This window comes from Coturnix japonica, chromosome 6, assembly GCF_054131305.1.
Source record: "Coturnix japonica strain WE chromosome 6, WE-NBRP24, whole genome shotgun sequence".
In the NCBI taxonomy this organism is placed as follows: Eukaryota; Metazoa; Chordata; class Aves; order Galliformes; family Phasianidae; genus Coturnix; species Coturnix japonica.
Genome location: NC_140668.1, coordinates 23235477 through 23261825, shown reverse-complemented (window position 1 = coordinate 23261825; position 26349 = coordinate 23235477). Strand labels below are relative to the sequence as shown.

General features: G+C 46.6%; 1 protein-coding gene across 11 annotated transcripts in view; it reads right to left on the bottom strand.

Moving 5' to 3' along the window:
- WDR59 (WD repeat domain 59) overlaps positions 1-25734 on the bottom strand; it is a 46483-nt gene extending 20749 nt beyond the window's left edge. For 3 of the 11 annotated variants that reach the window (XR_014947723.1, XM_015873603.3, XM_015873604.3), the window contains exons 1-14: positions 25668-25734; positions 21864-21913; positions 19838-19973; positions 16756-16841; positions 15829-15909; positions 13872-13909; positions 11749-11837; positions 10732-10848; positions 9703-9780; positions 8583-8739; positions 6577-6656; positions 4379-4511; positions 1306-1430; positions 302-466 (exon numbers count right to left, since the gene is read on the bottom strand). Coding sequence is in view for 10 of the 11 variants with exons in the window: in XM_015873603.3 (XP_015729089.2) it covers positions 302-466; positions 1306-1430; positions 4379-4511; positions 6577-6656; positions 8583-8739; positions 9703-9780; positions 10732-10848; positions 11749-11837; positions 13872-13909; positions 15829-15909; positions 16756-16841; positions 19838-19973; positions 21864-21913; positions 25668-25721 (1389 nt within the window). In the remaining variant the exon portion in view is untranslated. Of the gene's footprint in view, positions 1-301; positions 467-1305; positions 1455-4378; positions 4512-6572; positions 6657-8582; positions 8740-9702; positions 9781-10731; positions 10849-11748; positions 11838-13871; positions 13910-15828; positions 15910-16755; positions 16842-19837; positions 19974-21863; positions 21914-24319; positions 24637-25247; positions 25352-25667 lie in introns of those variants that run through there. The other 8 variants (XM_085551665.1, XM_085551666.1, XM_032447120.2 and 5 more) reach the window with 7 other exon arrangements.
- Between the last annotated feature and the right edge of the window lie 615 nt (positions 25735-26349).

Genomic DNA, 26349 nt, shown 5'->3' with positions numbered 1-26349 from the left:
AATGGATGCTTTGCTGGTCATTCTGTCCATTATGAAGCTTGGGGCAGATGTTGTAGAAGGATGTTAGGGTTCCTCAGGCAATACACATGACACTCACACCAAGCTGCAGGGATAAACGAGTTCAGAAAGCATCAGTGGGGAAAAGGAAGTACTGGGCTGCAAGGCCAACAAAGACCTCATCCAAAGGGCCCCAAAATACATCAGTCCAAACAGCAGTCTGTGGTGTATCTTCAACAAGGTCTGACTGACAGAAGCCTAGACACCAGGTGGTGAGCACGTGTCTAGTCGTAGGACCACATACCTTCAGCAGCTTGGCCTTCATGGAGGCAGTGATGGAGGTAGGGTTGATGAACTGGAAGGATGGCGCAGCATTATTGGGATACTGGACAGGGAACATCACCAGCATCCTGACTCGGTGGTTGCCGCAGTGCACTGACACTGTGCAGCTACGATTCACAGCATCCATCTGTGTGAGGAAAAGCAATTGCATTCAGATCTCCAAGGACCTTTAAACTTGCAGTGGCTTCAATTCATGCTGAGGGGCTGATTCCCCTGCACACCCATAAGACGAAGTCGTGCTGTTGTCAAGGGCAATGAATACAGCGACAGCAAAAAAAACACAGGGAACAGCTTTCAGCAGCAGACTGCCAAGTCCAGCAGCATCTGGAAACTCCAGCCAGCACAGGCTGCAGCAGGAATCGGGCAGCTCCCAACAGCTGCTGCACCCCACCCCCCTGCCCTTGGCCACAGAGCATTTAAGGCGTGTTGCAGCAGTAAAAGGCACCATCTAAGATCATACAGGACTCTCAGGAAGGTATCTGAGACTGTGAAACCACAGTGGCAGGGAGAGATGACAGGCAGCAGCCCCAAGCCTGCCATTCCAGCACTGCACTGGGCCTCCAGTCAGCTTCCATGCACAGAAGAGACTCTGCTGTGTGAGAGATGCCAAAACTGAGGGCTGGAGTGCGGGACAGTGAGGGCTGATCTAACTGAGTTCAGAAATGGTTGAAATGAGATCAGCTGCACGCACTGGAACTAGGCACTTCACAGTTTTGGCAGAAGAAAAACACAGTCCAGCCTCCTTGGGGCCAGTGCCAGCATAGTTACTATGCTGAAATATCTCCCTCACTCCCAGCATTTGCGATTATCCTCTTTTCTACTACCCGTGGCCAAAAGGATCTCTACAGCTCAGAATAAACCTCGCTTATGGGCAGCAGTCACTGCAGCAGGAGATGTCCCTTCAGAAGGCCCTGATGAGCCAGATTGCCCAAATCCCCTTCTAGCCAAGTAGAGAAAGGAAACTACCTCCACGTTGACATTTCGGATCTGCACGTTGATCAGTGAGAACTCCTGCTGCAGTGTTTGAGGCAGCCCCAGTTGGTCTGTTTTCTTTCCCACCAGGAGGTCATTCAGGAAGTCTTCTTTTAAGGCTGACAGAAAAGATGCAGTACAGGCTAAGGCAAGTTAGAGTAGAGCTTAGGCATGCGATGCCACAAGGCAGTCAGGAGAACAGGCTGCTTTTTGATATATGAAAGCACAAGTTCTACCTGGCCAAGCCCTGTAAGCTGGAGGCTGTTGTTTAGAGGAAGATTTCAGAGCCTTGTTCACAAAACAATCTGTCTGCACAACAGTTTCCCAAGAAGGTTACAGAAGCCACCTGTACTCTATACAGCCCTAAAATGGTCTGGTCTCTACTCAATCGAGACCACCTTCTCCTCCCTACGCAGCACTGCCAGACATGAACAGATGAACTGGAGTCTCTTGGTCCAGCAGGAAAGAACTACTGCCAAAACAGGCTCCAGGAGGAGCTCTGGTCTTTGGGATTCACACTCCACTGCTCTTGGCTTTCAGGGAATGCATCCAAAGCAATCTGATGAATAAGGCTTTGGGAGGGAGGAGAGGGTATTTCTGGCCTTAGGAGAGGCATAATTAATTTGAAGCAGCAGAGTCCATTTAATGTTGAAAAGCATTCTAGTGAACAGTCCTTAAAGACCCATTTAAGAGCTGGATCTAGCTGTCCTCTTCCACTATCAATGTTTTTCAGTAGGACAATAGCCCCCAAACACAGAATGTATTTAAAGAGTCAGGAAAGTGCTGCTGAGTACAAGGAATTATGGTTAAGATAGCCAATTTGACTGAGTTTCAAAAGTATCAGTCACTGCCTGCTGTGCCTGGCTGGCTCTTGCCTTGACCTTTGCTACATGCCTCTATTAGGACAGGTGAAGCTCCTGTTCAAAGGGGTTTTGCTGTGGCAACCCTTCCTAAGAATGCCAAATGTGTCCTTGGAAACATCATCAAAAGACACAAGAATGTCCCATTTACTCAGCTGTCATTCTCACCTTGAGCCCACACAGACTATTCTTAGTGAGAAAACAAAGAAAAAGAAATGCAAAAAGCTATCCTTGTTCAGGGGTTTGCCTGAAAGTCACTGTCTTTGCTGCTGGGACAAATATATCTGGCTTCACTGCTGCCCAGCTGGTTGCTGAATTTGGATAGGTAGGATGCTTAACTACTCATTCCTACTTGAGATTTTACTATTGTGCTTACATCCACTTTGCAACAGGGAGCTGAAAAAAGGATTAAAGGAAGATCTGCGGCTTTCAGGGAAGATAATTATTTCTAGCTCAAAGACACCACCATAGCTTAACTAAAAAGCCACCTCTAATGTTCCTAAAACGGGCACTGCCTTCCCTTCGTCTTCTCCCCCTCTTCCCTTCCAATTAACTTCTAATCTCCAAAAGCCCATGTATCTCTCCAGATTCCTAACGATCTTTTATAGGCAACAGCCAGTGAGAAGAGCTGTACACTGAAGACACAGCTGGTGTGCTTTCCAGTTTATCTGTAGAGCATCGTTCTCTTCAAAGATCCCCCGAAGTGCTTTACTAATCTAACACGGACTTTGCAATGGAAATTAAGCCACTTCCAGGGTGGCTCACATCAACAGTCCACAATTGCTTGTGGACTAGAAAGAACTGAAATTCCTACTTAGAGACTTGCTTGTGCATCGATCGTGAAGTCATGCTATCTGCAGCAACATCTACCCTGCTACAGAAAAGTCATTTTAATTCCCTTTGAAACAAAGGAAGCCTTACCAGGCCTGAACCAAAACCAGACCCACACAAAAACCACACCATGGATGTGACCTCGACAGGGACAGTGAAAGACCCTCTCCCTTGGAGAGATTAAGTAGTCAGAATGACAACCCTTCTCTTAAGGCTCCCAGCTAGAGCAAGAGAGGCTATGCTTCTTCATACGGGATTGCTCACAGTGAACACAAATAGCAAGAACTCTTGGAATCATATTATAAAATCCTCATGCAGACAGGGGTACTGGCAACCTCCAGAAACTTGTTCTGTGTCCATCCAGGGAAGTTACAAAGGAACTTCACAGGGCAGGAATCTTCCAGTGCCAGGAAGACCTTCCCTAAGGGACCTCAGAGTTGTCTCTATGATTCAGAGGACAATCATTAGACCATTTTCCTCACCTTCTCTTCAGCTTGCTGGCAACCCAAAAAGAGAATCAAATTGCTTTCCTATAAGCCTGCCACATGGGGATCCATTGCAGCAGCCTGCTTCAGTACGGAAGGGAACTGTGAATTTAAACCCAAGCTGACACAGAGGGGCACCAAAATATTCTTCCTCTTCTTCCTTTAGAAACAGAAACCTTTAGATGGCTTTTTCATGTGCACATCACTACCTTGAGTCTCAGTTGCTGCAGCCTCTTCTGTTTTACTCTAATCTCTTCAAACACTATTACCCAGAATGTTTAATCTGGCCAGAGCCTTAACCACACAAACCCTGCTCCACATTCCTGCCTTTGTTTGCCTTCTCTTCCATAAAGCCAAATCAGTGCTCACTGAGAAGCTCTGTATAACTGTCCAGTACTCACAGGGTAGAGTTAACAGCCCTCTCCTGCTGCTAGAACCTGTTCTCAGCACGTGGGAAAAAGACAGCAGCTCTCTCCAAGATGGGAGAAGTCACTGCAAATATGTCAATGTCCTTCTCAGATCGGTTCACATAGTGACTCTAGCAGAAGGATTTAGATACTAGGCAAGCAGTTTGTGTCACAGCACTTTATCCATGTGCCCCCCTTTTTCATGGATCTCATTCATCTCTCAGCTTAAACTGAAACGCATTCTTAAGAATCAGAACTGATTTTCTCATTACCTTATTTCTGGCAGGAAGCCACAAAGATGACCTAAAGGCAGTGCTATTAAGTGCTATTAGTGACAAGGAAGGGATTTGTTTTACAACTAAAATGACATCACTGTGCTAGAGGAGAAAAAAAAAATGGTGTGATTTTCTTAGGTTGTGATGCATCTTTTTCCCAACACAAAGATATCTGGGGCTTGAGTTCCCCAACTCATCACTTGCCTCACCTTCCTCATCCCCATGTCCAGAGCTATGCTGGGGCTCAGAGTCCTGGGGTTGAAGGGTCTTGTCTGGCTCAGGCAGAAGAGAAATCCCATCGATGAGGTCATCAACTCCATCCAGGATATCATTAGCACACAGCTGAAAAGAACAAGCACACCAATTAGGCTGCACAACAGAAAACAAAGAAAAGCCACCACTAAAGAACTAATTTCTGGCTTTGCAAGGTGAGTCTGCACACCCTACAGTCACAAACCTTGGCACTGTCTCTTTGACAAGACAGGCTGTTTTTCCTCTTTCCAACATTGTCCCCTTTGTCACTTCTAAGTGCCTTGCTTGCCTACAAAGTCATTTAATTGATATAACCAGTCTCAGTAAAGGAGGTTTCACTTTAAACTAAAACCCATATACCCTTAACACTTTTAATTAATGTGCTCACGTGTCATAAGTCACTTATTTTTTAGATCAGATGTGACAGCAGCATGCTTTCTGCTTTTGATATTCACACTTCAGAATTTAGAGGCCCAGGCTAATATTACAAGCCGTAGTGTTTTAAGTCCTGTACCAAAAAAGAGACCATGAAAACATAAAACACAAATTTAGCACACAAATGCAGGAGATAAAGAGAAGAACCACAGGGAGAAGAAAAGGATAAGTTTATGAAGTAGCAAATTGCATACTGGTCACCAGCAACACGCCATTGGGTGTAGCCTGATAAAGACCAAGAACAAGAGAGGAGCAAGAGCCAGCAGAGGATGAGTGAAGTCTCTGATACAGACGAACAATTGGTTTAAAGGCAGGACAGAAATAAACTATTCACAGCTATATCAGGTAGGCATAGAGGGTCACTTTTCACAGAGAAGGTTTGTTACAGACCTGCAGGACTCCTGCAGGATCTGTGCTGGGACACACGCTGCTCAACATATTCATAACAAACCTAGAATAGGAGGTGAATAGTGACATGACCTCATTTGCTGATGTCACCAGGTTATTCGGGGTAGTAACGTAGCAGCCGACTACCAACAGTCACAGAAGGATCTTGCAGGAAAGATGAACTTCAGTTCAAATAAATATAAAGCATATAGGCAAAAAATGACAAGTTCAAGCTGACTGAAGGAGCAAGACAGAGAGAACAGACTAAGCTGATGTTTTCATGGAATTATGCCCAACATTTTAAAAGCAAATGAAATACTGGGAAATCTTTGCTAAGAACAACATTCTGATCCCCATCCCAAAAAGTAGTAGAGCTGAAAAAGGGCCATGAATTACAAAAGGATGACCAAAATTCTCATACGAAGGATGAAGAAAATCAGGATGCTTTGACTAGACAAAGGAGGCAGCTGAGATCAACAGCCAATAGGTCTATATGACAGAAATTTGCAGACAACATGGTGTAACGTTGGTTGCTCATTTCATCTTCAGGGTTAAGAACAAGTTAAGAGCAAGTACAACTAGCAGGTAGCAAAATTAACAAGCGAAGGAGCTGTTTTCCCATACAGCATGCAGAAAAACCATGAAACTCCTTGCTCACAGCATGTTTAGGATGACAAATGTAGGCAAGTTCGGGTCAAAACAAATCTATAAAAGTGAAGCCTACAGAGCTATATCAAATACAAAGATGCCAGGCTTGGTAGGCCTCTAAGCTGTAAACTACAGGAGGATGGAAGCGCATATGAGAGAGATGTCACCCCATACTTGCTTCATTCTTACTCTCTTCCAAGACATCCACAGCTGAAGATGAGCCAAGCAGGGCAATGTGGGTAAACCTGCCCATACTGCCCTCTGCCCTGGCCCAGCAGAGCTGCCCTAGCTTGCTTTAGCACTTTGTAACTGCTGTCAGACAGCAGAACACTGGAATTCCTCCTGCCTGTACCAGGCCAAAAGTCAAAGAATAGCGTGGTAACTGCAGAGGTAGCATCATCAGAGGCAATTGGGCAGTAACTGATCTCCACCTTCCCCAAAGCCTTGCATGCTTACTGCTACATGACAAAGTGGCTTTGCACAGACAGAGAGAGGCCCCAGGACAGGCCTCCCTGGAGATGTTTCTCATCACATCTGGGCTGGAGCTGAAGGGGGAACTGAAATCGCAGTTTGTTGCTCTGTATCTGCAGCTCTAAGATACCAGAAGAGTGACTGGGAGCAGAAGGGAAGGGAGGTGAATCCAGCATGTAAGAAAACTGCCTACAGTTAAGAAGTACTTACATACCCTCTGCAGCTGAGAGTCAATCCGCCACATCCGCAGAGTCTGATCACGGGACCACGTAACCAGCTGGTAGTCTTTAGAACCTAAAAAGGACAGAAACTTATAGACCCAGCTGAAAACTGAGACTGCATCTCAGTGCTGCTTTTAAGTGCAAACAGAAGCAAGCAAGCTGGCAGGGAGGTTGTGTGGATAAGGCACTATGCTGAAAGGCAGAACTCATGAATCCTATGATTCCTACCTGCTTTGAACTGACCTGGGCCTTTACCCCTCCCCCTGCACAACAGTTACCATGCCTCTAAACAGGGTATGATTTACAGATGAAAGACACAAAATAAATATAATGAATGCGATACAGGTTTCCAAACAAGGAGTGAACAAAATTGCCTATGAATTTATTTAAGCAGAAGTGATGCAGTTGAGAAATAGATTCATTTTTACATTACTGTGAAGTTGAAGCAGGTGATGAACTGAAAGACATTTTAAAATGCAAACTTTCCTATGCTACAGTAGCTGGCTCTGGGCATCCTTTTCCTTCTGAAAGAGCTGCTGATGCCAAGACAAGTTCAGGTTGCAACTGAATACATCTAGACACACACTATCAAGCAGCAGATAAAGGTACCAGGCTATTTATGTCCACTTGTAGGCCTTGTGATACAGTTTAAATTTCCCCTGTTAAACAGCTGTTGCTGTTTAGGAATTTGCTGCTGCACAACTGCTTTTTACACCCCTCTGCTGAGGCACAGTGGCTGTCTAAATTTAGCACTGCAGATTTTGTGCAAGGAGATTTGTGCTATCTTGAGGTATCTTGGCTGTCTTTGCATTGAAGTGGACTGGGAATGCTTGTATGATTAATGTTGCTTGAGAAAAGCATGACTTCCAGCCTTGGTATGTACACACGAATTCAACTGAGAGTGCAATTGTGGTTCAAGTCAGCTTATGTGTGAACATTCAAGCATTCTCAAACTGCACCTCCAGATGCTAACACAGTTCTCTATATTGCTCACCTTTTTTTCAAAGAAATTCAAGAAACAGAGGGAAGAAAAAAAAAAAAAGGTGATTTAATTGAATTGCAGCAGTGACTGGTGGCAGAATTGGATCAGAATTCAGGTCTCCTAAATCCCAGTCCAGTGCTCCATCAGCTTCACCACCAGTAACTGGTGGATGCTCAGGCTCCAAGGTCAGAGATTACAGAACTGAACAACCCTGGGAACAAGAGCAGGAGTCCCACAACAGCCCTGAGAACCAGCACAGGGCTCCCATTCACTCATGGACAGCTATGCAGTGCAGAGATGAAACTAACTCTCAGCTCAACTGTGTGCCAGTAACACCTCCAATCTGGAGTCTCCCCATCAGCTCTGTGTGCTTTCACACTGCAAAGCAGTACCGTCAAAGCCAGGCACGTTCATTCTGTCGATGGTAGCTGAGGTTCTGGAATTTCCTATATTTAGCTGCCTACGCTGGAAAATGCAGTCAGGACTGAACTCTGTCAGCAGCCTCCCCATCCCACGCTCTCCCTCTCCTGCCTTTGCCAGCATACAGATAAGGAGACAACGTTGGTTCTGCAGTCATGCTGGAAGCTGCAATCCAGGCAGCATTGCGAGGGGTTAACTGGTTAGCCTGCAGCTCTGAGCAGAGGGAGGGCGCCTGCACTCATACACCCATCTAATAGTTTGTACAATTTATTCTGAAAGATACATTTAAAAATAGACTCACAGGGGAGAGGAAGCAATTAGAGTCACCGCTGACCCACTCAGCATTCACTGGATTTGCTTTGTTAGCATGGAAACAACAGGGCAACGCTTCTGAGGCCACTGCTATATAAAATGAGTGGAAAACAGCTGTAGGTTGGGGGGGGAACAGCAGCAGACAGAGGCAGGAAAGCAAGCTGGAGCTGCTCCAAGGAAAGTTAAGAGTCAGAGGGTGACAGCATGAGCATTGCAGCCAGGAGTCACGGAAAGCTGATGGCAGCAGGATAGGAGAGAGAACACTGAGCCCAGCCCTGATCTCACCTTCTTTCTGTTTCCTCCACTGAAACTCCAGCACCACGTCATCATGTCCCACAAAAGTATGAACAGGTGTGTTCAAGTCAAAGACATTCCAGAGAAGTAGGCTGTTCTCTCGTCGGAGCTGCGGAACCATCACTGTCACCAGCCCATTGCTGAAAGGCTTGAGAAAAAAACATCTTTTGGTTAAGGTACTGTTAGCATGCTCTGTAATTCTCACCTACTACCATCCATAAGAACATGCTGATTTTAAATGAGCTCAGTACTAAGCAGAACCAGGCCTAAAGCAGGAGAAGTGAAAGGCAACTGCTGCTTAAAACTGGCATCTTAAGAGGGAAGAGAGATTCAGAGCAGCTCACTTCAGGTCAGCCACTTCTTTCTGCTTCTCCCTCACTTATCAGCCATGAGGTTGAAGCAGCTGCAGCATCAACTTTTCACATGGGATCCTTACTGGAGTTTGCCATGCGCTCTAAGAACTGCTTCCTAGGGACTGAGCCCTGGCAGCTACTCACAGTCGTGACTCTCAGAGGAACACTATAAACCATTCTTACAGTCCCACAAGGGGATGTGGAAAGGGGACCAAAGCCCCAAGAGAAGTACTCACTTCAGGACATATTCAGATGTCCAGAGAAGAGAACAGGTATGACTAATGTTAAAAGCCTTAGCTTCACATAGCTATGCACTTGCTCTATCAAAAAGCACTACTTCTTGGATATGACACGCTATGCTATAAGAGCCCCACATGCCACAACTGGAGATTTGGGGAACAGAGGAAGCCCCCAGACAGGGCAAACATCTGTGCTACGTGTAACAGTGCTGGACATGAGTGAAAAAATAGGACAGCAAGAGCAGCAGCTGCTTTCCAAGCCTCCTGCTCCCAGAGCCAATCACTCACACCTGAGTTTCATCCCCAACAGGATGACACCAAAGACTGTGATCTCACACTGCCAGTGATTTCTTCTCCTGAATGCCCCAACTGTAGGCATGACTTTCCCATAAGGGACTTTAAAATCAATTTAACACCAAGTGGAAGTGTCAAGAAGCACTGCAGCAGTTCTTTATTTAACACGCCTTCATGAATTTGCTCTCACAGTACAAGTGGGGCTGGTGGGTGTTTCTCACTCACCGTGTATCTTGCCTTCCAGACAGGAACCTGGCAGGGAAGGATATTGAGGTATTTCCGAGGCTGACGGTAATCCCAGAACTTCAAAAGGAAAACAACAAAAAAAAGCCCAAACCAGACAACAAAACCATAAAACAAAGGCACAAGTTAGCTGGCCATACTTTTAAGCTGCAGCTTTCTATGCTGGTGTAGATATAACATATAATGGGGTGAGAAATATGCCAGGGTGCACAAGCATTATTAGTAACCCCATTCATAAACAACAGAGATGGCCCCAAAGGATGAATACCAAGTGATCAGCACCTGGCAGCAGCTCTTAGAAAACAAGTGACTTGGGGTCATGTCCACAGCGATCACAGCTTGAGTAATTAGAGCATGGAGACAGGGAGGCTGCTCAGGCATTCAGAGCTATGAGGTACCCTGCAGGTCTGGACTAACCCATGTGCCAGTCCAGACTGGAGGAGGCCCACCTTGCTGCTACTGCCAATTCTGTAATGAATAATCTAGCCTTTTGCTTTGATAGAATACACATCAATTGCATTCACCTCAGACCTTGGCTAAAGGTGAATAAATCTCATTTGGCTGACATACCAAGCACACTATTCCCCCCCCAAGTAAGGCTCTGCATAGCAACGCTTGCAGACATATTGAAAACCCAATTTGACATGAGTTTGAGAACCTCGGGGGCTGGAGGATGTCTCCCACCAAGTTGCCATAATCAGCTTGAGGCTGGCAACTCCACATTTTGGGAAGGAGGCACTGCTGGCAAGCAACAGGCAGAGGCAGCTGTTTTCAGTTTCAAATCACTGCAGCTATGTTAACTATGGCAAGCACACGTGCACCCATCCTGCAACCACTTCTTTGCGTCTCCTCTGTACACACAGCCTTGCTTCAATACAAACAGGCTGCCAGAAAACAGACATAAGGATCCAGATCTTGCCAATGGCAAGCACTGCCCAGCACATCAGCAGAAGGAAATCTGCTCTGCCAACCTGATGCCTCCCAGGCAAAAGTCCCAGAAGCAATACTTACCCTGACAGAGTTGTCCTGGCTGGAAGTGGCCAGCGTGTACTCATTGTCAGGATGCCAGTCCAGACCATGGATTTTAGAGAGATGAGCTGCTAAGTATTCTACTGCAGTGCTGGGTTTCTGGAAGGAGAAACATTTTCCTTCTCAGCAAAGGGCTTCTGAAATTTGGTCTAACTCTTTGGCATAAAAAGCGTCACTTTAACAAGGGCAGGTGGTAGAACACCCTCCTGCCAGGGGAAGGCACTAGCTCAGTAAAACAGCTGAAGGAAAGGGGCTGTGAAAGGTGAGGTGAATTCCACAGTCACCAAGTGCAGCCCAGCACCACACTTTTATGTTCAGTAACATAGTTAAGTACTCTGAGATCAGCAGCAAAACATAAATGGGCATAATTAATGATCAGAGGGAAGGAGCACCCCTCCTGCTAAAGAAAGGTTGAGGAAACTGAGCTTGCTCAGCCTGGAAAAGAGAAGGTTGCAGAGAGACTTCATGGCAACCTTCCAGTTCTTAAAAGGAACTTTAAGCAGGAGGGGAAATAACTTTTTACATGGGCAGGTAGTGATAGAACTAGAGGGAATGTTTTTAAACTAAAAGAGAGGAGATTTAGGTCAGATGTTATGCGATAATGCTTTACCCAGCAGCTAGTGAGACCCAGACACAAGCTGCCCAGAGAAGCAGTGGATGCTCCATCCCTGAAGGCATTTGAAGCTAAGTTGGACAGGATCCTGGGCCTTGATCTAGTGGGTGGCAATCTGCTCATAGCAGGAGGCTGGACTTGGATGAGCTTTTAAGTCCCTTCAGTCCAAACCACTCTATGATTCTATGATAATTTCTGGGGAGGGATGTTATCAACACGTTCTCTTCTGTCTCCTGGGTTCTAGACTCCCTTATTTAAAATCACCCCATAGAAGAGACTGCGGATAAAGCAGTAACTTTTTCCCCAATATTTATCTGTGACCAGAGGGAAGTCTGCATATGGGAAGCAGAAATCTGCACATTCACTTCAAGAGACCATCAACTCACTCTTTTGTCCCATATTCTGACATCCCCATCATGGCTTGTTGCTAAACAGTTGGCATTCTTCTTGTTCCATTTGACCTGGGAAGCTCCAGCTGCAGTACAAACAAAGCAGGTCAAAATGATCGATTAAGAAGTGACACAGCACGCTCCTTACCCATTCTTAGAGCTGCTCCTAGCACAAGGCAGTTCAGAGGAAAACTATCCCAGAAGCCAGCATGAAGAGTAGCATGAAAATGAATAACCTCTGATTTCTGACCTTTGTGTTTGTGCACTGAAGACACTGAAGCAAGTGTGTTCCAACTGCACGCTTACTGCACCATGGGCTGCACTGGATTAAGACACTTGTGCCCATTAGGTCATATGGAGCAACCTCCAGATGAGAACTGCACATTCATTACTCCTCTCCTGAGACCCTCCCATTTTCATTTAAGCTATCTCCCAATTCTCAGAGCTGGGATTCATCTGACTTGCCAACACCCTCTTTACAACCAGATGCCACACAGGGCACCAGTAATACTTGTCTATTATTAGAGATGTGGGAGAAGACTGCAGTGCACCCACACTGGGTGCACCAGAAGGCCAACCTAAGAAACTGTAAAAAACACACCACAAATCAAAGACAACACAGTAAAGAAACTGTGAGATGGTCCAGGAATTATGAGGGACTCAGTCAAAGACCTAAAATCAGAAGCTGGTTGGAAGTTTCCTATACCAAACTTTGGTCAATGTGGATTGCTCAGACGTTGTAAGAAAAATACACATTCTGTTCATTCTTATTCTGCCAACATTTTCCAAATACTTTAAGCCATAAGAAAGGTGAGGTTCAATGAGAAATCTGAATGGATCTCCTAGCCTGCTTCTATGCCTTCATGACCTATCTCCTGCTGCACATTAGCAGATTCATCCTGTCAGTCTGACTAAAAGCCAGTCCAAGGGTAAAGAGCTGCCAAGAAGCTGCCACTTGATTGAGCTGATCCACTCACTGAAGGGTACACAAATGTCTGGACTAGCACTAAACAAATTCAGGCATGGGAGGAAGGAGGCTAGGTACTGAGCTGGCTCAGCTGACCTATGAAATCTCACCCCAGGCACCAGAACAGAGTGCTGCCTGTCTCTTATTCACTATGATTTTAGCTGCTTTTCTCCAATCCAGAAAGGTTTCTGCACTGCTGTGGTTGTGAGGTTTACCAGCTGGGAGGGATGGGGGAGTCACTGCAGGTGTGCAGCCAAAGGAAATCTAAGCAGTAGAACACAAGATACATGTTATGAGGACTACTGCAGCACCGAGAACACTAACTCATGAAAAGGACAAGTTCTGCTTGTCATCCATACCTTGCTCCACTCCAACAGGCTGCTGGTCAGAATGGACACAGCACTTGCCAGCAGGCAGCATCGCAGGTGGCTAAACTGGACACTGCCAACAGCCACAACAACTGCCTTTCCAGAGCAACTACAGCTCACAGAAAGCATCTTCACGTCATTGCTGCAGCTACCAGCACAACACGCTCCAGCAAAGCACCTAGCCAGGGGGTAGGCTGGGCAGATGGCAGCATTCAGTACCGCTGCCTGGAGCATGGTTTAGATTCTCAATTCAATCAAACATAAAAGGAAGGGAGAAATTGCAGGCAATACAGAGAAGACAAGCAGTGTGGTTAAGCAGGGTAGAAGTTGATCGTATTTAGAAGGTACACGTGCAGTTTGACTGCCCTGCTGAAGGTTCCAGGTACTTAATTTCATCAGTCTTTCACTGATGAAAGTCTTTCCAGCTTTTAAACAACACCAATGAGTTCATTTTTCCTTCTGTTTCCATGCCACAAACCCCACAACTCCAACTGGCAGGCAGCAAAGAAATGCAGAACCATCTTCCATCCACTCCTAAAAAGCAACAGCACAAGGAAATTTCTGCACTTCACCCTTATTTCACATCCCTTCTGCATTCTGCTCCTCTAGCAGGAGCTGTGAACTGAAGCCTCTCAAGCTGCTCCTACACAGGACAATCACACATGGTGGCACTTCCACTATGTCAGGCCACAGAGCATGGAAAAAGGGAGAAATAATAGTAGAGGCACACAACGCTGAATTTAGATATTAAGCATGTCTGTATCACACATACACGGCATACTTACCCACTGCAGAGAGTGAGACTGTAGGCTTCCTGGTGTCTCTGAAATACAACATGGATAAAGTGAGTACCATGGCACAGACAAGCAAGTCCAACCTCCCAGTGAGCTCCTCACTGTTCCAGGACTAATTTTATTGTTGCCTCTTGGGGGTTAAAGCTCCTTCTGCTTATTTAAGTGATAAGTCTAGAGCTGAAATATGTCACATTAAATGGAATAAACAAAGAGCTGAAGGACAACAGTCATTATTGCCACAAAGCACAGCAGCACAGTCAGGCCTTAAGAAGGAGATGTAGGGGACATGAAGGAAGATGAACACATGTACAAGGTGGCATGGTGCTACTGGGCAGGCAAAGGGAACACTGGGTTCACTGAAGTGTTGCCACACGAGGCAACAAAACAGCTTTTCCCAGAAAGACTAAAAGGAACAAACAGCAGCTGAAAAACTCAGCAAAAGCCACTGCTGTGTTTGTCAGGTCCCCGTACATCTTAAATCAAGGCAGATGGAGAAGAGACTTCAGAGTAGAGGCTTCATGTCTGTGATACAATAACAAAATTAATAGGAAATAAAGCCAGCTGCACAGACAGATCAATTTCTGCGGCGGTATAAACCAGTGTGGCACCACAACAACATGCAGCAGCTGGGACATGAATCTAGGCAATAATTCAACTCTTGACACGCTTATCAGGAAGTTATCTGCCCCTTCATGAAAAATACCACTGGAAACAAGGAATATTGCCTTTGACTTGCTAGGCTGCTGAACAGCAGAATGTTTTCTGAAATGAACTGCACCTCTTCCACTAAGAATTTCTGCCTAACCCGAAAGTTTTTTTGCACAAAGTGGGGAACTTCAGCTACCCTTCCTGCAGGGTTATCTCCCTGGGGCTTCATCAGAGACAGCTGCTTCACCAGGATGTTCCTTTTGCTGGAGGCCAGCAGCCCTTAGATCTCATGGCCCCCAGGAAGCTGAGCCATTATTAGCACACGTGGGATGTAGAGGTTAGTCAGAAATCATCTGAGCAGGCATTTTTGGACAAGTGATACAAGTAAAGACAAACTGCTGGAAGGGCACAATAGAGTTAAATCAGGGCTTCCAATAACAGCCTTAAGAGACTTCTTTTTTTTTGCTTGATACTAAGATAGCATGGCAGGAAAAACACAACTACCAGTTATTGTCTCGCTCTGTCTTTTAATTACACATTAATAATATATTGTCATTCTCAAGCACCATTTAACCAAGGATGTAAGTGCTTCATAGGAGCTAAGCAAGCCTCAGGGTACCCTGGTGCAGTGGGGTTATGTAATTATCCTTCTATTATAACTGAGCAAGGAAGGCAGAGAGGAACAAAGTGACTTGCCAGGGGTCATAAAGCGCTGCTGTATGGCCAGCAAGGCAATCCAGGAGCATCAGTACCAGCTCCTTATTTCTCAGGTTTAGAATGTGAGGTTTTAACATTGGTGGGTTTGGACAGATCTGTTACTGTAAAATTACTCAGGATAGATAGCACCATGAATCCAGGGAAGTCACAAACAAGAAAAGGTTCCCAACTGCTGCTCCCACTGCTGAGGGAGTATCAGCCACAGTCACTGCATTTAGATGAAAACAACTTTAGAATATTGAAATGATGTTTATTCATCGAGCTCAAGGGGGAAAAAAAAACGTTGAGGAAAATGCCTGAGTTCCAAGAAAAGCTTCCAAGGAAAGATCTGTAGTAGTTAAGGAGATAAGCCAGTTGGTATTGCTGCCAATCAGAGCACCTATCAGAATACCAATCAGAATACCTATCTGCTTCCCTTCATTGACTCTGAGCTGGCCTTAAAGCAGCTGCTGTTTGAGGCTATGGAAGTACATGTAGACCCTGAAAGCATGGCCAAAAGCAGCATCCTCAGCACGGGCAAGCTGCAAATTATGGAAACAAGCCCAGTGATCTCCCTGCAGTGCAGAAGTATCCTGATTCTTACTTGATGTCCCAGATGTAGATGTATGTGTCAACAGAACTGGTGACCAGCAGGTCTGGTTCAAACACTGACCAGTCCAAGTCACTGCAAATACAAAGAAATAGTAGGTCAACAGAGAAAAGCATCATTAGCAGCTATGTCTTGCAGGCTCCAGTACATTTATTTGACAAATTCACAGCTACTCCATGACTTCCACTCAAACTTTTCAAGTAAAAAGCAAGATCTTAATCATTTCTCTAGGTAAATTCCAAGAAGCACTGAAAAGCTTCTAAGTAAATTCCAGAGAAACATCATCCTAGCCCTGAACTTTATAGCTATCCTGAGTGTTCTCTTTCCTCCACAGGAAAAGGCACACCATCTCAGTGAGTTCCCAGTTATCACATATTGGTGGCACCAACCCTTCATTCTGGAATGCAAATGAGTTGGGCTCACCTGGGACACAAACAGCCTCCAGGCAGCCCAAACAACTGCCATTTCAATCTACTGCCTGAAGTCAGGACCTGGAGTAAGACAATGCTACTAAAGCGTACCCTTAGAACTACAGGCAGAGATCTCTCAAGCACCTCTAACTCAGTGAGAACTTCATCTTTGGGGTTATTTGCTTTAATTCAGCTGCTACCACACAGAAATATGGCTGGGATTCAATTTAATAAGCATGGTGCTGTTTCCCCAATGATGGCTGCTGTTCATTACAAGGACAGTTGCCTAAGGCGATGACACAGGAGCTATCGAAGGCTAAACTAATATGCTGGGGAGAGCCAATTCACATCTGCCAGCTTCTCCAAATGGGAAAGTAAGATGGGGCAGGAGGGACAGTGAATAAAATGAAGCTCAGAGTAGAGCCTGAGTAGTGCCAGGACTGAACTATTCATCTGCTATGAAACAACCCAGTTTTCCACCCAGCAGCTCACAGCACCACTTGTTCCTCACCTGATTACACGCGTGTGTCCCTGCAATGACGTGCAAACTTCCCCATTACCTTCCTTCCACTTATACAGGTCAACTCGCTGGTTGCTCTGAAATACAAAGGAAAAAGTCACTGCACCAGGCAAACAAGGCAGGACAGGAATCCTCATGTCATGACCAGGATCCCTTCCCTTTGAATATCCTGCTAGCAATCGGTCCCGCTGTGAACAACAAAGCCCTTGCTTGACCAAAAGCAGAACAAAGATGAACACACAGGCTGCAAGGCCCCTCAAGAGCCTACACTCCAATCATAACCACTCAAAATTGGAGATAAGAACAGGAAAAAACCACATTACAAAACAATTCCATAAACTGATGTTCTCAGAACTTTTATTTCTTAACAACAAGCTGTAACTGCGGGCAACAGGCAGGCATATTTTCTCTGCAGGAATAGCCTGGCAGCATGTTCACGTTCACAACCAGTTTTCAGCAAAGGGAATGATGGATCACCGCTGGTCCTCCTCAGCTCTCCCTCGATTCCCTTCTGCAATAATCAGGGCCGCTGCCAAATGAGAACAGCACAGTCTAATGGTTTCAGGGTCACCTCCTCAAGGGTACTTCCATTTTGCCAGTTCAGGAAAAACTAGAAGATGTAAGCATTTATCACTAGCTGCAAACCACAGGAGCAAACCGAATGAATCAATGACAACATTATTCAGGGTTTCTTCACTCATTCCAGGAATAAACTCCCCAACCCCCAAACACAGCCACACCATTACTTGAAACTAACCATTGTATTTTCAGTCCATGTTCTGTCCTACTGAAAATTCACTTCAGCTCATGTCAACTCTCACCTTTATGAGACAGAAATTGCCTTTTTGAGTGCCTACATAGTACCGAGCCCAGCAGGTCTTGAGCTGTGACTGTAAATTCACAAACAAAAGCCAAAATAGACTCACAGAATATCCCCAATTGGAAATGACCCATAAGGACCATTGAGTCCAACTCCTGACTCCACACAGAACCAAATAAGTGAGTCCCTCACTTCCAAGTGCACAGGCAGACAGAGGTAAAGATAACAGAGAACAGCCAAATCTTACATTTTGTGGCTTTTTTTTTTCTACCCCAAAGCAAATTCTTAAGAGCCTGAGCTAGCAGATAAAACACCCCAGCCTTCCCTGAAATGGGAGGTCTCCTCCCAGCTCATCAATAATATAACTGCATTTCTCTAATAGCTCACAGAAGGGCTGCAGAAGAGCTTGGGGCAAGGAAAACTGCTTGCATGTTTCTCATTGAAAGAAGGACTGAAAGGGATAGACTGAAATTACCCAATGGAATTTGCCCAGGACCCCAGAGCTGATGCTACACGATAAGAATGTCCAGAAGTTTCATAGGCTCTTAGTGGGAAGTACTGCCTGTAGCAGGAGTGGTGGGATGACAGCTCTTTCCACCAGCAGCACTTCTAGAAAAGGGCTTTCAAAAAAGTGCTTCTCCTGATAAGTATCAGCATATTCCTCCAACCATTTAATCATCCTCCTGTTCAAGCATTTTTGACCACACAAAAGGAGTAACAAGGATCTAGAATGGAAAACAACAGCATTTCTGAAACTGGCTCCGTATCTCCGTATGACAGCCTCAGCAGAGGACACACAGAGGACTGAAGGCCAGAAGCAGCACACTGCACCTCCACAGAACTGAATCCAAGCTAAGTTGCCTTCCTAATATAACTTTACTCCCATAGGTACAGCTTTACATAAACACATCAACACTGCCTCCAGACTTGACCTGGGACACAGACCTGATACCTTCCACTTATAAACAAGGCAGGCTAAATTCCAGTCCTGAGATAGGGCCACATCAGGACCAAAAAGCCAGCTAGATGGTTAAGGAAGTGATCCTGATCCAAAATAGAAAGCTGTCTGATGTTATCTTGGGGATTTGCTATCTGATGTGCATCTGTTCCCACTTGCAGGAAGGTCCTGCTCAGACTGGGCATAACCAATCACTGAATATTGCATTCACAGGGTGTTTGAAAAGATTTCCTGCTCTACTCACAACCTGCACAGAGCATTCCTTATTTGCTTTTGCTTTTCATATGCCATATTCAGAAGTGGCACCAAAGGACACCATCTGGCAAGGTTTGTTAGCCCTCCACTTAGAAGATGACAGCTGCAGAAGGCACCTGAAAGATGTCAGTCTGATACCAGAGCTAGGAGGAGAAAACACTGATCCACTGATTCACTTTAAAGACCACCTTTAACTTCAATAATAGTTCCAGAAAGAAAATGAACAAAAATCATCTTCAACTGAGCTTTCACAAAATAACTGAAGAAACTTTCACAACTTACTTTTTTCAGGACTCATCTATAAAAACAGAAGTAACTCAGCAAACACCTTGACAATAGGCTGCACCCAGCTAGTGCCAGCAGCTATCAGCCCCAGTGCTGCAGCTGAGCATGCTGCGTGAACAAGCTACATAGTGCCACAGACAGAGACCAGAGCTAAGAACTGCACTCAAGTCTCAGATGGCCATTAGATCAGCACTGTTTAAACATGGCTTGCACTGGTGCTTCTTCACACCAGCTCATTTACTTCTCCACACATTCTACAAAAAGCCCTTGCTGACCCAGTCCCTGTCTTACAAGCCCAGCTTGTTACAGTGGTGAACCAGTATTGACTTGTGCTATTTACAGACTGCCTGGTGCACCACAGCCTGCCAGAAAGGCAGGGAGGCAAAAACAAAACAACACAGAGCAAGAAATTGAATAAGTGCACAAATCTCATAACAGAATGGAGGTTAGAAACAGAACAACCCCTCCCCCTTCCTTCCTTCCAGAAGAGGTCTATATGGATGCCTGATTTATCTGGCAAGGTGCTTTATAAAACGCAAGGAAGCAAAACTAGGTTCAGCACTTGCTGACCAATCACTGAGAACTAGCAAGCCAAGTACCTCACCTCACCAGCAGTAAATCAGAATTAGGCCTTCATCTTGCTACGAGACCTGCAGAGGCATCCAACGCCAGCTCCACACAGCCTTCCAAGTGTGCACAATTCTACCCATAAAAATCAGGGGAGCTCTACTGCTTTTAAGAATGAGTGAACTCACCGAAGCTGCAAAATAATACGCGTAGCTGTCGTGGGGGTTCCACTGCACCGCCCCAATGTCCCACTTGCTCTGTCGGGAGATCTTGCGATGGCCCTCGTTTGGTGCATCCAGATTGACTATGTAGAGGAAGCGGCGGCTGCAAGGCACAGACACAAAGAGGTTGCACTGCACACGGCTGATCTCAAAAGCCCAGGCTCACATAGAGCTTACAACCAAGCTGAGGAGTTCCAAGGGAAGAGTTTCACACCACACATGAGAGCTCCTTCCTGAGAATGCTACTTTTGGCAACAATTCCAAACAGACAACATTTAGAAACAAATAATGAAACAAAAACACTGGAAATCTGTAAATGCAACAGGCAGCTCAGACTACAGAAAACTTCAGATAAGCAGAACACAAAAGCAAGCACTGGGAAACGGTGCAAAGACATACAGGCACACTTTGCTGGACTAGTGCAATAGCAGAGAGGAGGCGGCCGAGACTGGGAGCACAGAATTACTGGCAGCACAGGAGCCAGCTTCCCCCTGCAGAGGCTGATCTGAGCAATTCAACAGGCCCCAACAAACACAGCTAAGGGTTTTCACAATGTGATGTCTGGGGACTTCTGCAGGCAGTACAAGCAGAACCACACAGAGCTAGTTCACCTGTATGAATGTGGGTGGACACAGCACTGCACTGACTTGGTTATATTGTTGACCTGAGCCAACTCCATATACAGAAGAGAGGTGTCTGCGTGCTGCTGAACATGGGCTCTGTTCCCTGCTGGACATGGCCAACTCCCCATAAGCTGGGTGAGATATTCCCTCCATGGTGTGATTTCATTTCTCAAACAAGATAAAGCTCCCAGAAATAACTGTGAGCTCACTGAACTCTAATGGAAGGCCAGTACCAAAACATATGGAACATATAATTAACCACATCAGCATCACGTGTGTCAGCTGTGCAGCAAGCATACAGCTGCTCTGAGCATCGAATTCTCCCAAGAGAAAGAACACAGAGGACACTTATGTTTCCTTTCCAGAACTAAGTCCCCAGGACAGGACTCCCTGCTCTGAACAGTGAAGATGCTGAGGCCTCTGAGGTTCCTATGCAGCTTTAAAAGAAAGGTGGCAAATCCTGAACAACTACTAGAGAATTCTGAAAAGCAGCTGGTCCTAACAACAGACTGCCCTCAGCACACTGCTGGCCCAAATAAACTTGAAACTGGGTGGGTGTGAGGAAGACATATGCAGTTAGATCCAAACTAGCTGCTCAGCTGCTGCTCCTGTGCATGCATAACTGCTGGATGAAGGGCCAAGGCTCAGTATGGTGTGAAGTTTTTGTCAGCAGAACCACACATGCCCTCAGCAGCAAGCCACAACCAATGCAAAGCAAGCACGGTCCCTTGGTGTCTCCCTTTGATCTCACTGCAAGTCCTACAGCTGATTTATCAAAGACAGAGAGACATAAGGCAAAGAGACTAGCATGCACAGGAATGCATTACTGTCAGATCAGCTCTGCTAAGTCCTCACGAATGGAGGGGACAACCGTGAATTATGTAAAGGGAAATGGGAAAGCAGAAGTTAGAAAATAAGCCTGAGAAAACCAAGGCAGGGAGTGTTTGGTGCCTCATGAGCATCACCCTGTACTGAATCTATAAAGTAATAGGTCAGTGACAGAGAGGAGCTTGGCTCCTCTCACCAAGCACACCATGGGGGTCTTTGGGCAAACTTCATCTTAAGCAAATGACAATCTTTTTCAAGCAGAACCCAAACAGTGCTTTCTGATGCTTCACCTCCCACAGCAGATTTGGGGAAGCATACATCAATAAAGTCATAGCAGCATTTTATTTTGTTGTTATTGGCTTTAAACTCTGCATCCCACTGGAAATGTTCCCCAGAATCCTCTTTGTGAAGCCTTGAACAGAATTCAGCTGCACCTTTCCAAAACAATTCATCGGCCCTTCAGCTGAGGTCAGCCTGAAGGTTGCTGATTTGGCTTGTGGAAGTGACTGTCATACATTTCTAATGGGGATTGTCACACTCACCTTGATAGTACTGCATGCTGTCCCAGGCAGTCCACTGACATAGCAGTTGCCTGTTAAAGACAGAGAACAAGACTAAATTATACCTGTCAGGTCAGCTTCTTAGTCAAACACAGCTTTGGGGAGGAGCTCAGGAAAACCTGCAAGCTTATCTTCAAGGCATAAACTGCTCTAAGAGTCAAAACTGATATCTCTCAGGGGTGGCAAGAGTAACATCCCTTAAAGTTTCACGGATGGGTGACAGCACACAGCAGTCAATTTTAGAATGCAGGACAGCACAGAGAAAATACTCTTTTTTAGAACAGATGTTAGACAAGATGTGGCAAACACCATTTCAGGCACTCGCTTTGCTCTCTCTGCTCTGGCAATCACTGCTGCTGCCTTTCAATCAGCAATCTCACATAATCCCTATTAATCAACCTCTGCTCCTGCTCAGGGGCTTTTTCAGCCTCTCTCCTGTTGCAGGGCCAGATTTAATTACATATGAACAGGGAGATAAAAGTGCAGCCATTTGCGTGTGGCTGGTCTCCAAACAAGGGATGGCTGAGACGCATCTGAATTTACTCCTTGTGTAGGAGGCTAAGAGAGAACTTAAGCACCACTAGGAAAAAAAAAAAAAACCCAAAAACTCAACCACCAAACAAAAAATGGTTTGAATGCTGTCACCCTCTCTCTGTTCAGGATGGAATTGGATGATGGATGACGATCTCATTTACTTGCCAACAGGATAAAGGAAAATCTGACTTGAGAAGCTGAGCAGTTCGTCCCATAAACATAGATATGTCTTCAAAGCAGTTCTAAGCATTCACAGTGCAAAAACAGAACATGCCCCACATTCTTCAAACTCACTGCTGTAATCTTCAAAGCTAACTCTGAAGGCTGAGCATGTCTCTGCTGCTGTTGGCGGCTCTGCCAAGTACACTGAGCACAGATTCAACAAGACTTTGGGATGTCCCACAGCTGCTACTTACAAGCAGCACTTCAATCAGACAATACGACAATCCTGTTCCATTTCAATCACAGCTGCCAGATTAACCATCATAAAACCTGGTTTCTCCAACCATTCCGCAAGCTGCCTGCCCAGCACAGGAGGAAGGCTGCATCATTTGCTCGCAAGTGCCTCAGCTGAGGGAGAGACAGCTGCATCAGGGGTTGTTCTTCACCAAAGAGAAGAGATGTATCTACACCCCACCAGGCAAAGCTTCACTGCCTCTGCTACCTTCCTAGGTAGCAGATCTAGTTCTCCAGCAACTCTAAATGAGCAGCTGGTTTCTAAATCTCTAAATGGTAACAAGAGAATTCCAGCTTCCTAGATTTCCCTCGCAAAACAACAATGTGGGTTATTAAATTTATTAAGAAATCACTCAGGACAAGGAATTTCGCCCCGATTATGCATATTTCTCTTGTGATGACTTAGAATGAGGATTACTGAAACCATTACTGGAACCAGAGCTTTCTTATATGATGAAGTGCTCGTCAGCTGCCATATTTCACACAGATTTGGCCATCTTTCCCCAAAATGGAATAACACCAGTCAATTTAAAGTGATTGACCACTTTGTATACAAGTTTATTTCTCTAGCATTGGCACCAGAATCTCATAAATCCTTACCAGTAGTTTTTAATAATGAACATTGGTAAACTGTTTTTTCAGGCTCCAAATGTCATAAAATGTAATGAGTAATTAGAATGAAGTAAAAACCTTCACATGTCAGGTTGCTACTATCTGGGCGACAAATAAAGTCATTTTATGGTGAGATCTTCCCTACAATATTACAGTCTCTTATCCAGGCAACAGGAAAAAAAACCCAAGCAGCTGTCAGAAGCATGCGATGTGCTTTGCATAATATGTCAGACTTCACAGCACAACTTTCCAGACAGGGGAAGCTGAAATGGAACAAAACAACCTGAAACTGCTGCTTTATCCTCAAACAAGAATTGAATTAGCTAGAATTACAGTTTATGAGTACCAGTTCCCTGAATAAGCACATGTGAAAAACACCTCTGAGCCTACAGGGCAAGCAGCATCTCAGCATCTCACCTTTTCATACCTGATCTTACATACATTTTGAATGCCTCGTTATCCCTCTTCACCTGAAATACAACAGACCAGCCTGATTTGCCAAGGCTTTCAAGAGTGACAAACTCTCAGCAAGACAAACCTGTGTAGCTGACTTCACTTCTCACTGAATTGCTACGCGTGGTTTGCAGCTGGATGTGGTAAGCTATACGCTCCTGCTAATAGCACAGACAGCCTGAGGAGAGCCTGCATGTCACACATCAGAAAAACATCAACTACTGCCTCTGTAAGTTTGTAAAGAAAGATGTCACCTGTGGCCAACACTGGCCCCAAGCTACTCTACCACTTTCAGCCAGAAGTGTTGCTGGTTGGGTGCTGTAGTTTTCACAAAACACTCTGGCATGGAAAAATAAAGGTCACTTCTTGCATATATATCACACCTTTGACTCTCTGGAGTTGTGTCTGTTGTGTGGTAGGGATGTTGGAGACAGCATGGCCACCAGGCAGAGCTCTAGGTCTGTACAGGAGGCAATAGCTGGGCTGTTTCTATTTCTCAGGCTCAGGTTTCCTATCTGCAAACTTCTGGGAAAAAAAAACCAACAAACACTGAAATCCAAATGTGTAAATAAGTTCATCCTGAAACCAGCAGCCGAGCAGCCCTGGATACTGCAACTCTCTGGTTTCACATGAGAGCACAGGTGGGTCAGCCTGTTCCAGTGCGTCACCACCCCCTGGGTGAAAAACTTCCTCCCCTAACCTAACCAAAACCTCCCCTGTCTCAGTTTAAAACCATTCCCCCTTGTCCTATCACTAAGGTAGGCACCAGCACCACAGCAACTGCTGCAGAGGGTTCAAACACCTGTTCCTCCCCACTCTGCTCCCACATGCAACTCATAATGAATAAGCAATCAAACCATGAGGCACATATCTCCTGAGCCAAATGTAATTTGAATCTCCTGTCTGGGAGTAAGTACATTCATATCTCAGCTTCCTGTGAGTAAATCCTCACCAAGAGGCAGGACAGCTTTACACATTTCATCCAGGAGGAAAGCAAAACCAATGTCAAGCTGGTACTTACAGCCTACAACTGTAGGCTGGGTACAGGATGCAGGGGCCTGGCTGGGAATGGTGAGCACAGAGCTAACACTGATCTAGGATGCAAGGATGAACTGCAGACCTATTTATTGCTTTCTGGGTTTCCTGGGCTCTGCCACCAGACTCAGATCTGTGAGAGAAACGGCAATGCCACAACAAAATACCTTACTAAGAGAGTACATAATACAGTTTCTAACAGAGCACAGAAGGGAGCTCTGCTACAAGCAGCAATCTCAAAGCAAGAGCTGAACCCTCTGCTATCTCAACCCTAACCTGCTATTCCTGCTGACTGCGCTGTACCCAGCAAATAAGCTGCGACGGTCTCAGAGGAGAAATGAAGAGAGGGGTGAGGGACACGCGAATGTCTCCTAAGGGGCCTGCCAACAGAGATGGGTGAAACAAACAAGTTTAGAATCAACGCTGGAAATAAATCGCCTCGTGAATTAACGCGTTTCCCCGTGAACCGACGGCACCGCGAATCCCACGAGGACGTTCACTATCTCAGCACCCAGCTCACAGCCCTCACTGCGTTCTCGGAGCGGGGCACAGCCAGCAGGCCCAGACCGGGCCCTCCTCAGCACCCCCGCTCCCGCAGCCCTTCAGCCCGGCTCCAGCCCCACAGCCGCCATATGCGGACCACGAGGTCCGGCCCTGCGGCCCGGCTGGAGCTCGCCGCGCTCCTCAGGGCCCGACCTGGGCGTCGCGGAACTCCACCACCACATTCTCGCTGCTCCAGCGCGCCGCCATCTTAAGCCGCCCCAGCAACGCCCCGACGCCGGGCCCTGCGGGGCGGGGCCGCGTGGCGCGGGTGCCGCTGGGATTTGTAGTCACGGAGCGCCCCGCTCCGCGCCTCAGCCCGGCCCGGCCCCGCGGGATGCGGCGTCGCTCCGCGTGTAGGCCGCGCTGTGCGGCACGGCCAGTACAGGGCTGCGGGCAGCGCCGCGCGAGGCGGCTGGGCCTTGTTACCGTGTGAACGGAGATGACGGCCGTGCGGGACCCTACGGCCCCGTGCGGGAGCGGCCCGAGGTCCCGGTGCCGCTCCGCGATGTTGGGCGGCAGCAGCGCAGGGGTTAATGGCGGGGGGGGCCGTGCTGGGGGCGGGAGCATGCGTGCAGCCGGCAGCCATTGTCTCCGCGCGGCTCCAGCACCAGGCGGCGGCCGGCAGCGAGGCCGGGCCCGGCGCAGCCCCGCAGCCGCTGAGCCCCGCGGGACCGGCTCCGCCCGCCGCCCCCATGGGCCGCAGCTGATCGCCCGGCACGAGGGAGCCCCCCGCCCTTCGTCTCGGCCCCCCCCGGCTTCGGCGGTCTCGACGGGCCCGGCGGGGGGGAAGGATGCCCGGGGCGGGGATGGGTTTTCGCCCGTAGCTCCCCTCGCC